At 39.4% G+C, this 16,286-nt stretch overlaps 1 protein-coding gene across 1 annotated transcript in view; it reads left to right on the top strand.

Annotated features, from left to right (window-relative positions):
• Positions 1 to 606: 606 nt before the first annotated feature.
• The window catches only part of ANXA5 (annexin A5), a 30,380-nt gene continuing 14,700 nt past the window's right edge, over positions 607 to 16,286 (top strand). Inside the window, exons 1-5 of the mRNA XM_007087600.2 lie at positions 607 to 764; positions 870 to 913; positions 13,018 to 13,099; positions 14,378 to 14,472; positions 15,610 to 15,723. Coding sequence (XP_007087662.1) covers positions 905 to 913; positions 13,018 to 13,099; positions 14,378 to 14,472; positions 15,610 to 15,723 — 300 coding nt within the window. The 5' untranslated portion in view covers positions 607 to 764; positions 870 to 904. The remainder of the gene's footprint in view (positions 765 to 869; positions 914 to 13,017; positions 13,100 to 14,377; positions 14,473 to 15,609; positions 15,724 to 16,286) is intronic.

Here is a 16,286-nt window from a genome sequence, read left to right on the forward strand (position 1 = left end):
CTCTCATGTACTTACATATTTTATGTTGAACGAATACAGAGTATAGTTGAAATTTAAGTTTTGGTAAAGTTCTAGGCTGGTTTGTAAAATAGGAACTGATCCAAGCAGAGGTTTTGAAATTTCCTACATAAGCTACCAAAGAGGTATCTACATTCAAGCTATATACATTATCTAGGAAGCAACCACTGACACTTTTTTGTTTGCTTGTTTGTTTACTTAAAAACAAATTTGGGAAAGGGCTCTCAAAACTTCACTCTTATTCTATACCATGGTCAAAGACCCACTGTCCTTGGCCGCAGTGACTTTTTCGCCTTGCAAAAAGTCTACTCGGCCACGCTGTCTGAGCAGCTCTGTGAGGCCACGGAGAGAAGAAAGATCCCAGCGACCCCCAAACCAGAGCCTGGGTCAGAGTCCCCAAGCCCTTCCCGCCGGCGAACACAGGGCGGTCCAGCGGCCCTTGGGGAGCCCGCCTCCTGCCGCTTCCAACGCAGCTGCAGCCCGGCCCCACCCCGCGTGCGAGGACTGGGACGAGTGGCGCCCCACGCAGGCGCAGTGAGGCCGGGGAAGGGGCGGCCCCGGTCCCCGTGGCAGGCGGCGGGCGGGGCAGGGCGGGTGGTGTTTCCGTTGCTTGGAGTTGGGCTGCGAGCAGCTTCTTGGAGCCTACTGCGCTTGCATCCCTGCCCTGCCCTGCCCTGCGCGCCGCCGCCCCGCGCTCCGCGGCTTTCCCGGAGGTTCGGAGCACTTGGGTCCTCTGTCACGCTTGGGTGAGTGCTCGCCCAGCCGGAGTGGGGGCTCCGTCCCGAGAGGCGCGCTGCGGGGAGGGCCGGTCTGCGGCTCGCTGAACCCTCCGTGCCTCTCTTCTCTTGCAGGTTTGCATCACCTTTTCCTGACCTGAGCAGTCGCCATGGCACAGGTAGGGCCTTGCGCCCCCGCGCAGCGCTCGCATTTGCCAACTTCGTAAGCTGTGTCAAGGGAGTTGTAGAATTCGTCTGGAAGCCAAAAAAGTTTAGGAGAAAGCGAAATCTGCCTGGGAGAAATCTGGGACACCTTTCCTGTTTCCTCTCTCGTTGCTTCCCCCCGACCCCTTCGCTGTGCCCCGGCTTATTCCGCGGAGTGCCCGCCGGAACCTGCCCGGTAGCCGCCGGTGGGGCGCTGCCGCGGGTGACGTGGCCGGATTTGTGTGCACTCCCTTTTCGTGAGTGAGTGTGTAAAAGTGCGCCCTCCCAAATCCAAAGAACCGCTAAAATTAGAACCAGAGCAGGAACCAGCGCGTAGCGGTCATGTGAGCCCAACGCCTTTCTTTCCTTGTCTTTCTTTCTTTGCCTGCCTCCCTCCCTTCCCTTAATTTTTTTTCCTTCCTTTCCTTTCGTCCCCTTTCCGTTCCCTGCCGTTTCCTGTATTATTTTAATACAGTGAGTGGGCCTTGGTGTTTTTCCAGTAGAACTCTAGTGAGCTTTTTCCAGTTGCTCGACTCAATTTTATTGTTAGTTGTAGGTAGGATTTTTTTTTTTTTTCATGCAAAAGATTAAACAGAAGAGGTGCTTTTCTTAAGTAAGGAACTCGTGGAACGAGTTCTAAATTGAATTTGCCTTGGGATTGTTTCAGAACTCGATTACCTAGTATTATTAGCCCTTTTTTTTTTTTTTTCCCCCCTGTTCTTAACATTTATCAAAATTGCAGGGAAGGGGTGGCTAAGAGGTTGAGCATCCGACTCCTGCTCAGCTCGGGGTCATGATCTCAGGGGATGGTGACTTGCAGACTCATGTGGGGCTCTCTGCTGTCAGTGGGAGCAGGCTTCCTATCCTGTCTCCTCCTCTCTGCCCTTCCCCTCTTCTTTCTCTCTCTCAAAAATAAATACACATTAAAAAAGTGTAGGAAAGAAAAAAATAGTTTAATTTATACAGCAGACTTTAAAAGATTGACAATCTTTTGTGAATAAAAATTGACAATTTTTTTGTGAATAAAATATCAGTGCTAACAACTCCACCCCAAAACTGATTTTACAGATCTCAACAATCTAACTGGCTTGTCAGAGCCCAGATCCCTTTTTTTTTTCAAACATTTTTTTAAACAAGTGTTTGCTCAGACAAAGCCCTCTCTTTATACTCTTCATTTATTAAAACACAAAACCAAAAACTCTTATCAAAATTGAATAAGGTTTCACGGTTCTTTCCAAGAGAAAAATGGGAGGATTATGATGACTTGGTAACTTTATTAATTTATACAGTGCTTCCATTCTTACTTCCTCTATTACACTTAAGGAATATTACAATAAACTGAGTCTCCTGTTACTTCAAGTGGAAACTTTGGTTTAGGTTCTTCCCCATATAAAGGATACTTTTATGTGGAACTAACTTTTCCTTCATTGAGAATTATTTTTCTTATCTTGATATTGTTGGTGTGGTGATGTAAATGGCGATGAAACAAGCATCAAAGAATAATTCCCTTTATACTTGCTCATTCGGCTGTTTGTTGAATCTCTTTTGTAAGTTTACCCCGTGATGTCTGAAGTTTTTCAGTCAATTCCTTTAAAATTTTTTTTTTAATGTTTATTTATTTTTGAGAAAGGGACAGAGTGTGAGCGGGGGAGGGGCAGAGAGAGGGAGATACAGAATCAGAAGCAGGCTCCAGGCTCTGAGCTGTCAGTAGAGCCTGACGTGGAGCTTGAACCCACGGACCAACCAGGAGATCGTGACCTGAGCTGAAGTCGGACTCTCAACTGACTGAGCCATCCAGGCACCCCTCAATCAATTCCTTTTAATTATGTAGATTCCAGGTAGCATAAAGGAACACATTTTTCCAACTGTGGACATTAATAATTTAAAATAATGAAAAGTATAAAAGCTGCTATACATATATAATCTGGGAGAATGGTGGTTTATATTACAAAGTTATGTGCATAATCTCTATCACAGTATAACACCAGGACTGTTTTCTGTCAAAACCACAGTTTTTGGTCATCGTAAAAGTTATAAGTAGTGTTAAGAAAGCTACAGTGTTGAATTTTGCACTTACTTTGTTATTAGTTATCCTTGGAAACCATGGAAGTAAAGCATTTTGTTAAAATGTTTACTACTAGGATAACGTTTTGTTGTCTTTATACTTATATTTGATGGTGTGCAGAATGCCCACAATAAGGAATTGCACTTTTACTGTCAAAAAAAATTCCCTTGGACCCCAGTGTAATTGTAGGAAGGCTGAAGTAGCTTCAGTGTTAGGTTTCAAACGGTTTCTATGGTAGTAGTTTCGTTGCCTTGTGGTTATGGGAGCCAGAGACCTCTACTCCGTGGCCATCTGTAGAGTAGTGAAATGAGATGCCTGAGACATAGAGGTGTACATTTCAGTACTTTAAAATGTATGCTTAAATATTGTTTCTTATTTATTGAGGAATTAAAATGTCGCCTCCAACAGCAGTTATTCTTCATGTTTATAAGCTGTATCTTCCATACTGGTGTTTTTGTCTTTTTATTTGACCTTGGGACCACCTCCTTGCCAATGAGAGTTTACAGAGATCCAGGAAATCAATTATATAGGTAACTTCTGGGTATGACTGTCCTGCTAAGAATTTAATGAGAAAGCATTGATTAATCTTTGATAGATAATTGGAGTTTCTTTTTTTCTATAAATAAATATTAGGCATACTTTATACTCTTGTGTATATTTATATTAATATTTTTATATCAATGAAAAATTTTAGTTAAATTTTACCCTGATGATGTCAGTCTAGGGGAACAAAGCCATGACAACTATTGTGAACTACATAAAAAGTGATTTAGGGGCACCTGGGTGGCTCAGTGGGTTGGGCGTCTGACTTCGGCTCAGGTCATGATCTCACTGCTCATGAGTTCGAATCTTGGGTCGGGCTCTGTGCTGATAGCTCAGAGCCTGGAACCTGCTTCCAATTCTGTGTCTCCCTCTCTCTCTGCTCCTCTCCCACTCACACTCTGTCTCTTTCTTTCAAAAATAAATAAACATTAAAAAAATTTTAAAAAAGTGATTTATATTGTCTTGTTGGGTGAATACATTCAGAGCTGGTGGTGTTTGTGGGATAACCACCACTTGAGCTCTGCCCTTCTCTCTCTGGTCCTAGTCCTCATCCGCTAGCATTGAAACATGTGGGAGTCTACCAACTGATTGTTACTATGGAGAGAAGGAGTCTAACATGAGGCTTCCCAGGCTTTCTCAAAGGTAACATAATGATTAACTGTATCTTCTCCATGACATACAAGAAAAATCTGAATTACAAATGTACCTGCATGTAAACAGTTCCTGGACTATATATATAGTATATATATATACTATATATATATAGTATATATATATATAATATATAATATATATATATTATCTTTGAAATCATTCATTTGAATGGCTTTGGATTTATATGGCTTAAAACCACAACTTCCATGTTTAGAATAAACCTTGCTAAATAGTAAATTTTTATGATTATTGGACCACTAACATTTTTCTATGCTAAATTTGGGTATAAGCTAGCTCAAGATATTTACTAAGGAATGGCCAAAGAGCTGTTAATTGCCTGAGTTATTTATATATAGTAAAATATTTTTTGAATCCTTTCATCTTTGCAACGGTCAGCTTGTGATTATATAAATGTGAATTTTTAATTAGATTTTAGGGTTATTTACTCAATCTGACTTAACCATATCTTGGGGTGGGTTTCTTAAACTGGACGCTGACCTATTTCTTATTGCTTAACTTGCTCATGCAGGTTTTAAAATATCACTATTTAGCTACAGCCAAATTATTTCACAGATATTCTAATTTATTTTAGGTACTTAAAAGTACATTCTGGGGGCGCCTGGGTGGCGCAGTCGGTTAAGCGGCCGACTTCAGCCAGGTCACGATCTCGCGGTCCGTGAGTTCGAGCCCCGCGTCAGGCTCTGGGCTGATGGCTCGGAGCCTGGAGCCTGTTTCCGATTCTGTGTCTCCCTCTCTCTCTGCCCCTCCCCTGTTCATGCTCTGTCTCTCTCTGTCCCAAAAATAAATAAAAAACGTTAAAAAAAAAATTAAAAAAAAAAAAGTACATTCTGTACTTCTATTTTCTTTGGTTTCAAAAAATCAAGAGTTGGATGTATTTCAAAGATGAATGATCCATTTAATACATTTTAATTCAAGTCTTTTATATCTCTAATTTTCTTTATGAGAATGCAACTTTAAAAATACATATTTTGGCCAATCTGAACTTAGCTTTATTTATAATGTTAATACAGAATTAATTTAGAGCAGCAGGCATGTCATGAAGCAAAATCAGGCTACATAATTTTTCACTAGAGACTTCATGAACATCAGAGTTCTCTCTCCTATACATATTTAAATTGTGCAAGGTTTGATTATAATTTTTTTTTTTTTTGGTTTGAAATCATTGTACTGTGACAATTTATAAAGAACAGCAGGATCAATGTAAATAAATAGATTTGAGATGAGTTTCATGCTAGAGGGGTCTATCAGATATTGATTGCATCTTTTCCACCATTCATCTTAAAATCAAATCTGTCTGTAGTGATCCCTCTTGGGATCCTAGGTCAGGATTACCTGTTTACTTATGACCTGTACTGCTCTGGGTTAGTGTCTCAGTTCCTGATTCCTTTGTCTGAGAGTGCAATCTTGTTTACATTTTGCATGCTGAGAAAGAACTAGATCCAAAACTGCGTGGCTGCTTTGCAAGCCGCTGAGCAATTCATTGGGATTCAGCAAACCTTAATTCCCTTATCTCGATCTGGTACCCCTTGGCTATAGGTGGCAAGCTAGTGACAGTTAGGCAATCTGTGGTAGAAATATAAATATAAATATAAAATGGTAGAAATATAACAATATTGTTACATTATAGATCGATTTCTGAAATAAATTTTATTCAAATAACCTGAATACTATTCTAAAACTTCACAAACACATTAGTTGATCTTTTACAAAAACTTGTGCTCCTAAGGCCTTTGTTTTAAGTGTTTTTTTTTTGGACCCAGCCTTTCAATTCAGTAGTTTATATAATATGTAAACCTATATATAATTGATTTATTGGAAATTAATACATATTGCAGTTGGTATCATTTCTTTGAACACCTGTTCCTAACTGTTCTCTTTACTTCCTATTCATGCATGCATTCATGAACGTATGAAAGTTTTGAGTTCCCACTATGCGCCAGGTATCATTAGACACGGGAATTAAAGAGGAAATGGAACGCAAGTTTAGTGAAATAACAGATGCATTGCCAAGTCCATTGTTTGCATTATTTAGTGCTCATAATACTATTTCAGATATAAGTATTACTATTTCACAGAAGAGAAAAATGAGGTTACCTAGCTAGCATTAGTCAGATGGGACAAGGAGGAAAGGCATTATATGTAGAAGCAACAGCAGCAAAAGTAAATGCTCAGGGGTGTAAAGGAGTTTGGCATGGCCAGGAGAAGCAGGCAGTATGGTATTGTTTGAGTGAAGCTGCAGTCAGGTGGGGACATGGAGCCCTGTCTTGGAAACAGATGCCAGAAAGAGCTAAAGAGTAGGAACCATTTGTAGATAAGGAGAGCTGTCAAAAAGTTGTAAGTGGGGGCATGCCATGATTAGATTTACACTTCACAAAAATCACCCTGGTGCCAGTGTGCTGTTGCATTTGAGGGCTGCAGAGACTGCGTGGTGTTTCAGGGGGTGAGGGAGGGAATGAGAGAGAAGCTGGATGTTGGAAGATCACTTAGGAATCTGCTGCTATGGTCCCAGTGAAATCTTAAAGACAAACTAGGCAGTGGCTGGGGCTTTAGATAGGGGACTGATGGAGAGAGTTGGCAGATTGGGTGCATGAGTGGGGTGGTAGTAGGTGGTGAAGGGTTTGGTCAGGTCAAGATGAGTGGCTTGCTTCACTGAGTGGTTTGTCTTTTTCTTTGAGGAAGGAATGCAGGTTTGAGGTGCGGGAAAAGATGGAGTTAGTAGTGAATTTGTTGAATTCGAGTTCTTTATAAAACATTTAGGAGATGCTGTCTAGTTAACAGCAGGATATATATGATCTTTAAATCCTCTTTCATTTCTGTAGGTCTTTTATTTATGTACTATTTCTCTCCTATGACTAAAAATGGTTTGAGTCTAACATTTCCTACCTTTGTGTAGGACCAGCCATGTTTATTAGGTTTCTGCCCCTTGTTTAGATACAAAAGGAAATAAAGTTGTGAATCCATGCATACTCTTCTCTAATATGAAAAATCTATAAGCTTATTTTCTGAAGCATTGGTGAATGAATTGGTTAGTGATACAGCTTTTCAAGTACTGTTCACAGAATTCCCAGTTGAACAGTTAGGTAAAATGGAACCCTACATACCCCAAATCAAACGTATACTCATTGGGAGCTAATGCGTTTGCCCACTTCAGCTACCTCAAGGCATCACCATTATTGACAGACAGTTTAGCTTTCCATTTGTTGGTATTTGCCAAGGGAAGGCATTCTTACCTAGGTGGGAAATAGTCATAGTCATGGGAGCATTAAAGAAACAACAAAAACCTAAATCATACTGAAAACCGTTATTTTGTTATGAAAATTTCTTTTCTACCTCTGTGCGTATAACTTAAACTATTTATAGTGATACTTTTTTCCCTTACACTTGATTTTAAGAAAGGGGTCAAAGGTAATGGTCAAAGGCCAATTTGAATTTAAGTCTTTGAATTTAACTTTCACTTTTTTTTATTGTTAAATGTGTATTTATTTATTGAGAGAGAGAGTGCTTGCACATGTGTACATAGGGGAGGGGAAGAGAGAGGGAGAAAGAGAATCCCAAGCAGGCTCTGTGCCGTCAGTTGGACACTTAACAACTGAGCCACCCAGGCACCCTGAACTTTCACCTTTTTTGATGGAATTGGAGCAAGGCTTAGAATTAGAGCTTGAGATTTTGTTTCTGACCCCCCGATTGTGTTTGTACCTCTTGGAGGTTCTAGTTTGTTTTTTTTTTTTTTCTTCTGATATTTACTTTACTTTGCACTTTAGATCCGAATCATGTCTGTCATACTGGTTTTTCCCTTTTTTCTTGCTCATCTCATTTCTTTCTTGGTACGGTGATTTTTAATTTTTTTCTTTGCTCATCAGTGGGACCCGTTATCATAGGAAATATTAATGGGCCTGTACAGTGTCCATCAGATAAGGCCTGAACTGCTCTGACTGGGGAGTGAAGGCAGAGTTCTGCCATTTGACTTTCCTTTTCCCCAACATTCTTGGCGGCCTCCAGGGGCTTTTTGTGAAACCTGAGCCTCAGAAGAAATATACTTAAAAATTACTATACAGCTGCTTAGCAGTTGCTCGGTTATAGTGGTGTGCTTCATGGTTTCTTGCTTCCTAATTAGTATTAATGTGGAATGTTGGGTAAGGTGTTTGATTAAGTATTGATAACCCTGAACTGGAAGACAGATTTAAAGAGGGCTTTTAAGTTTTCTTCTGTGCCTTCAGAAAAGCTTCAGTTTAAAATGTTCCAGACAGGTGAATGTTTTCTCATCCTTAAGTTTGAAGTTCTTTCTTTCTTTCTTTTTTTTTTTTTTAAACGCTTATTTATTTTGACAGACAGAAAGAGTGTGAGTGGAGGAGGGGCAGAGACAGAAGGAGACACAGAATCTGAAGCAGGCTCCTGGCTCTGAGCTGTCAGCACAGAGCCTAGTGTGGGGCTCGAATCCATGAACCGTGAGATTATGACCTGAGCTGAAATCGGATGCCCAACCGACTAAGCGCCCAGGCGCCTCTAAATTTGAAGTTATTTCTGTGTTGTTTTCCTGTTTCTTTAAATTCTATCTAGAAAAGCAACCCTTCACTTGTGTTTAGGTTTAATTGTATTCATTTTATTTTGGCATGCCTAGTCTTTGAAGGTAAAGAACTTATTCATTTAGAATAAATGCACAAAAAAGCCAACAAAATTATAGAGCTAGAAGAGTGGATAATTTTGAAGGTGAGAGTTAAAAGAGGGAATTATATGTGTTGGCCACGTATCATCTGAGGATATATAATTTCCTTGATCAGGCACTGGTGGCTGGGAGTGAAGGTAATTGAGCACAAGCTGGGGAATGGGTGAAGGGAACAGTACTTACTTATAGTTGGAGTTAACCTGGGTAAGGTATAAATGTTTAACTGGAGGCCAGTGGGTACTAATGGGAAGAAGGAGAAGCCCTCTGATATGAGTCATGGAAAGTCACATTTGCTCAGGATAGACATTTTTGTGTGGGCAGGGATAGAGTTTGGACAGGATGTCCAAGCAGCGTTTCTGCCCTTGTGACTCATGTCTGACTCACATCTGGTCCGTTACTACCACTACGTGGCTTTGGCTAGCTTTGACAATGACTCGGATTATGTGGAATGTAGCACGTGTTTCCCAATTTCTAGAAAGCTCTCAAAAATACAACCAGCAGTTATTTCTTCATAGTTAGTAGCTGAGATTCTGAGGGTACTCCTCTTCCTTCCATCTTTCACCTCATTTCCTTCAGTCTCAGGGGTCAGATGTATTTTTAAGGCAAATCTCTTTTGTCTCCCCTGTTCTTAACCTATCTACTAGTAACTTCATAGCCTATAAATTGGATAAAATATTATTTAGATGTTTATTTATTTTGAGAGAGAGACAGAGAGAGAATGAGAATGTGAATGAGGGAGGGGCAGAGAGAAAGGGAGACCAAGAATCCCAAGCAGGCTCCACACCGTCAGCACAGAGCCAGATGTGGGGCTCGAACTCAAACTGTGAGATCATGACCGGAGCTGAAATCAGGAGTCAGATGCTTAAGCAACTGAGCCACCCAGGTGATCAGTATTTTTTTTAAAGTGAGTATTTAAAAGCTTGTTTAACAGTATGGAGATTTCTCCAAAAATTAAAAATAGAAATACCCTATGACCTAGCAATTGCACTACTAGGTATTTATCCAAGGGGTACAGGTGTGCTGTTTCGAAGGGGCACATGCACCTCAATGTTTATAACAGCACTATCAACAATAGCCAAAGTATGGAAAGAGCCCAAATGTCCATCGATGGATGAATGGATAAGGAAGATGTGGTATGTATATACAATGGAGTATTACTCAGCAATCAAAAAGAATGAAATCTTGCCATTTGCAACTACATGGATGGAACTAGAGGGTATTATGCTAAGTGAAATTAGTCAGAGAAAGACAAATATCATATGACTTCACTCATATGAGGACTTTAAGATACAAAACAGGTGAACATAAGGGAAGGGAAGCAAAAATAATATAAAAACAGGGATGGGGGAAAAACATAAGAGACTTCTAAATATGGAGAACAAACGGTTACTGGAGAGGTTGTGGGAGGGGGGATGGGCTAAATGAGTAAGGGGCATTAAGGAATCTACTTCTGAAATCATTTTTGCACTATATGCTAACTTGGTTGTAAAATAAAAAAAAAAAATAATAAAACATGAAAAAAATATAAAAGCATGTTTAAAAAAACCCCATCATTTGTAAAATTGGAGTTCATGGAGATGCTTTGCCTTACAATTCACTTTTCAGTGTTCTCCAATCAGGCTCTTACTGCCACCAAAGACCTCCTCATTACTAAGTCCAGGGAACCCTTTTCAGTCGCACCACCCGTTTGACTTCCCTGTGGTATTGGACACTGCCTTTTCTTCCTTTCCTCCTAGTACATTTTTCTCATTTGTCTTCTCCATGCCATCACCCTCTTTGGAGATTTTCTTTTTGTCTTTGGGAGGCTAGGCAGCTTCATGATTAGTAGCCCCCAGTCCCATGGCCTGTATTCAAGTACCAGCTCTGGTACTTGCTTCCTGGTCCCTTGGTTGATTCTTTAAGCCTTTCTAAGGTAAAATGAAGTTTCAGTGAGATGATCCGTGTGAAGCTCTGAGCACTGTGCTTGACCCGTTGCTACACTCAGCAGATACTAGCTGCCATTGTGATTGTAGGTGACCTTCCCTTCTCTGCCAGCCCTCCTTTCCACCCCACTAATATTGCTTCTGTGATAGCCTTCTCACACAGCTCCAGTTACCACCAGTGTGCCCTGGTAACTGACAAAGCCTGTTTCTCTTCCAGTATGCCTACTGGGGAGAAATGTAAAACCAGTGATCCTATTCCCCATCCAAGAAAGGAATCATTGCAATTGGTTCCCTTCAGCCTTGATCCTGTTGTGTGTCCACTGCTCCTTCTCATGTCTTTTTCCTTTACATTTCCACTGCTCCTTACTTCGATCAGGTCTTATCTTCTTCCTGTGTTAGTTGTTTTTAAAATAGTGTCCCTATCTCCACTCTCGCACAGTCCATTCTGTTGTTTCCACTGCGGTCCCAGTAATATTACTGTGCAGAATTGATGTTGTTCTTCCCCATGTAGATGTCCTCTGTGATCCTCTATGACTTCCCCTTGCCTACAGGATGAAGTCTGCACTTATTACAGTGGCTTTCCAGCTCCTCCTCACCCCCCACCAAGACCTTCCCCTCATTTGTTTATCTATGTAAACACTTCTTGTTGCAGTCTGTTCAAACTCAACCCTGTGTCCAAAGCACCAGATTTTTTCATTCTTTCATGTTTTCATGCATGCTGGACTACACCTCCCTGTACTTCTCTACTTTCCTGAACCTGCCTTGGAAAATCACAGGCAACTTTCAAGACATTTTTTTGGGAAGTTTTTCTGATTTCTTTGCATCCTTCCCAGCTCAGTCCCTCCTTTATGTGTATATGTACCCTGATGAAACCTGTGTGTGTGTGTACTCAACTGCACTTGTTAATTATGTACCTTTCATTTCCTTTTGATTTTAGAGATCATCACTTTTTCCTAGTGATTAGTACAATACTTGGCATGTGGAAAGCATTCAAAGAATGGTTATCGAGTGAATGAATAAACAGACTGGTGAACTAAGTCATCTGTATATCCTAAGTTCTCACCATTGAGAGAACCTGTGGTATTTATTAATTTTTTATGATGATATATTGATGGTGTTTTCATAATCAATTTGAAGTGGTCCCACTAAACAGAGGGAGACTGCAGTTTGACCTGAGAGATATGGCTTTCCCAATCCATGCCAGTTTTGAAGGACCATTTTCTCAAATCTTGATTAATTTCTCTCTCAACCTATTGCTCCTTCTAATTATGTTGAGCCATGTGAAATTGTCAGAAATTTTTTTCCTTGTAGGTGATTGTGCTTCCATGCATTCATAATAAAACACGCATGATTATAAACCAGACAAGTATTCTCAACCCCTTCCCCCTTATAACTGATTTTTCCTCAGTTTTAGATAGAACCTTAATAGGAGTTTTGAAGGACTTAAAAAACATTTATTAGTAAAAGTAAATGGTGGCATCCTCCTTTCATCAGAACATAAAAATCTATGACTGAGTATTCATAAAGCCTTCTGATTGTAAAGAACTAGTGCTATTATAATTTTTGAGGGGAAAATACTAAAACATTTTGATGATTAAAAGCACTACACATATGACAAAGTAAGTATAATGGGAAACCTTTTGAAGAATGTCTTCCAGTATACTTTATATATAAAGCTATAAATTTAAAGATTTGGCATATGAATTACCAAACATCTTTTCAGGCTTTACCAGGTTGTCTTAAAATCCCTAAGTAAATATAAAGAAACAGGACTAGGTTTAAAATTATGCAGTAAGAACATTGCTTGGAGTTGAGTGTCTAGGTTAGGACATCAAGTTTTAATGCAGGTTTAGCATGCTTCTCAAACAAAGTGGCAAGAGACTTAACGGAAGGAATCCTGCAAGGAAGTGCCCTCTGAGAATCAAGCGGTATCACTGGGGCTTGATCACTGGGGGCGATGCGCCTGGGAGGAGAGCCTTGGGAGCCAGACTTCCCATTAATGGTATTGCAGGTGGGCCGGGATAGCTCATGTACTGAATTGGTCCTGCTAATCCAAACTGGAAGTGGTCCTCTTCCCATTTCAAATGGGGTTATCAAACGGAAATTTATTTAAAGACTGAGCATGATATAGAGCAATGGCTTGCTCTGTGTGTCATTTGCTTTGTCATATTAGTCATGCCATGAATAATATCACTGTGTTTCCTGTCTCAGGTTAAGGGCACTGTGACTCCCTTCCCTGGATTTGATGAGCGGGCTGATGCAGAAACTCTTCGGAAGGCCATGAAAGGCCTGGGTAAATTCAACCTTTCTTTTGTTCTTAAAAAAAAACATGACATTTGTTTTTCCAAACAAAAAGTCGCTGATTTACAATAAGATTAATTTTAGAATATTTTTATCTGAAATGTGTAGAAAGAGAAAAGATAGGTGAAAGTAACAAAATAGTATGACTGATATACAATATAATCCATCTCTAGAACTGAACAGAAAGTTAAGTCCAGCCCCTTTGTTTTTCAACTTTTCAGGTTTACCTGGAAGGCAGCTGATTGAGTAGATAAACAGATATTCCTGAGAGTGGTCAGCTCCGCAGGTCTTTGTTTGCTCTGCCCAATCAGCTGTCTGGTTCTGCAGGCTTCTTGCATTCAATTGTCTTCTCTTTCCCTGGACCCTTCTCTAGCTACGTGTAATAAACCTCTCATCTCGAGGATTTCTAGACAGAATTCATCCACCGTCCTCAGCCTCCTTCTGCGCTAGTGTCTGTGTGTGGGGATCTGCCTTCTCCACACTTGGCTTTGACCCCATCACTTCCCATGCTGAACATCTTGTGAGATTTCCTGTCGTAGCGTTAGTTTTCTGGCTGTGCAAGGCCTTCCTTAGTATCCCAGCGCACTTTGTCGGACTCAGCTCACATTAGCACTCCTTGTATTATCTGCTATTTGTGAAAGCCCTATGTTCCTACTGCTGAGCTTTTCCGTCATCCTAAAAGCCTATCCTCCTTCCTTACATCACTGCCTGACAAAACCCTTCCATCCTTCAAGACTCTTTAGGGGGTCACCTTCTCCATGAAGCTTTTCCCAAACCTCCTTCCACCTGTCGACTATGAGAACCTCCTTTGAAACCCCATTTAACACCTAGACCTCTCCTGAGGCATTTGTTACATTCTGTCTTAGCTCAAGGTTGTCTCTGCGTTTTCTTTTTTCTTTTTACCCTAATTTAGAACTTGAAACCAGGATCTATTTTCCTCCCCTCTTAATCTCCTGTAACACCCAACAATTGTGCCTTGTGAATAGCCATTATTTGAGTAACTATCTGTTGCAAGAAAACTCAATGCACTAAGTTTTTAACAACTCAGGAGTATTTCCTACTTCACAAAAATGCGTCAAGAATAGGGGGTAGTTTATATTGAAAATATAACATGTTATAAATTATACATTTTATAGTTTAATAAATTATTTAATAAAATCTGTTTTTTGAGGTAAGGAAGTGACGGGGGGGGGGTGGGGAGCGGTCACAAAGGTTATTGAGACAGTGGGTGTGTGGGAGCCAAGATATAATTTTTGAACATAAATTGCAGGCACCGATGAGGAGAGCATCTTGACTCTGTTGACATCCCGAAGCAATGCTCAACGTCAGGAAATCGCCACAGCTTTTAAAACTCTGTTTGGCAGGGTAAGACTGCACTTCATCCTAAGTTAGAATGTAGAGCCCCTCTATGATTTTAAGACTAGTTTGAACTCTATTAGTATTCTTTTGTTAACATCATTTTGTTATTCTGACTTTACTATTCCTTTTTTTTTTTTTAGTTTCTTAATATCAGCTGTTGGTTTACAGTGCTCACCCAACTTATCCTCATAATTGTTTTTCCTTGCTTGATGCAAGGCAAGTGCCCCACGATCCCAAGGTGATAGCTGCCTCTATCCTTCTCTGCTTCCCCCCTGAGGACTGTCTTATTATCTAGTTTCTAGGTGTGAACCTGTATTACAGTATGTTTTGTTGTGACACGGTCGCAGTCTCAGTTCCCTTTTGGAGTGGTATCTTAATAAACGGGCTTCTAATTCATTGATTTAAATGCTCTTATTTGATTAACAATTTAACATAAAAATCACATTTGTTATTTAAATGAATTATTGCCTATTTAAACACAGTTCTGTTATTCTGCAAATTTGTGTTCATCATTTCATTGCAAAATAAATGCAAAGCACACACACAAAAAGTATTCTAAATATAATTTCTAGTTGCCTGTGTGCTGACACTGAAATGGGTAGGGACTACTGCTTTTGTTTTCATCATTATATACACAGTTTCTCCATAGTAGCAGCTGTTTCTCAGTGGTCAGGAGCATAATTGTAAACATAATTCCTTATGTATTAAAATATTATTTGATACTGAGAGAAAAAATTGTTTTGTATAGTTATGATAAGCCAGATTTTGTCATTTGTAAAAATGCATTTATGATTTTATTTTGGGGAAATGGTTTTTAAAGATACACATTTCTCAGAACAACATTTTAAAAATATCTCTAACCTACTTTTTAAGAGTTTTCATTTTTTAACTATTGATGTTAAGAAAAACATCTCATAAGAACAAATGCCTTGATACAGAAGTGGCTTTGCTTTAGCATAAGCTTTAGGTCAGAGGTCAAAGGTGCATATTCAAAACTATGGGGATTTGTTTAACTCATGCCTTTTTCTACTTGGAGATGGCAATATAAACAATTCATTACAGCAAAGGGCTACGTTTTATATTTAAGAAGAATCTCCTTAAAATTTCTGCCTGTTTAGCACATTTGTATTTTCTGTGACTTAGGATCTTCTGGATGACCTGAAATCAGAACTGACTGGAAAATTTGAAAAATTAATCGTGGCTCTGATGAAACCCTCTCGGCTTTATGATGCCTATGAACTAAAGCATGCTCTTAAGGTAAAACGTTTACTGAGAGGGACATTCCTGTCATGAATAATATTATTTTGTGTTGGTAATTACATTTATAATTTTTTGAGTTATTTCTGTGAGGGTTTCTTGGGGGACAAAATTGTGTAGGAGGCAATAAGAAGAAAAGGAGGGAGAAAATTACAAGTGCATCATTTAATCTTTTTGTATAGTTAACTCAGTAGTAGTGGTTATTTAAAATTTTAATATTTTTGTAGCTTTTTATATTTTCATGCCTGTTTTCTGATTTTGAGATGTGTTTTAAAAATTCCTGATTATGAAATAACAATGTTGTTAATGATTTTAGGTTAAAAAAAATAAAGCTACAGAGCAAATTTTCATATAGGAAAGATTTTCTAATACCCTTTCCTTCTTTCCTGTAGTACTTCTAAATACTAAAATAGGATAATACTAAAATAGTGGCTGGTAAACTAACAAGTTTCAATTGTAGCAAATACATTTAGCAATTTCATTGTAGCAAATAACTAAATGTGTATTCCCTTGACTGATGTTTGGAATATTGTATAAATATGATTACATTAAAACCTTTGTTT

Source organism: Panthera tigris, chromosome B1, assembly GCF_018350195.1.
Source record: "Panthera tigris isolate Pti1 chromosome B1, P.tigris_Pti1_mat1.1, whole genome shotgun sequence".
In the NCBI taxonomy this organism is placed as follows: domain Eukaryota; kingdom Metazoa; phylum Chordata; class Mammalia; order Carnivora; family Felidae; genus Panthera; species Panthera tigris.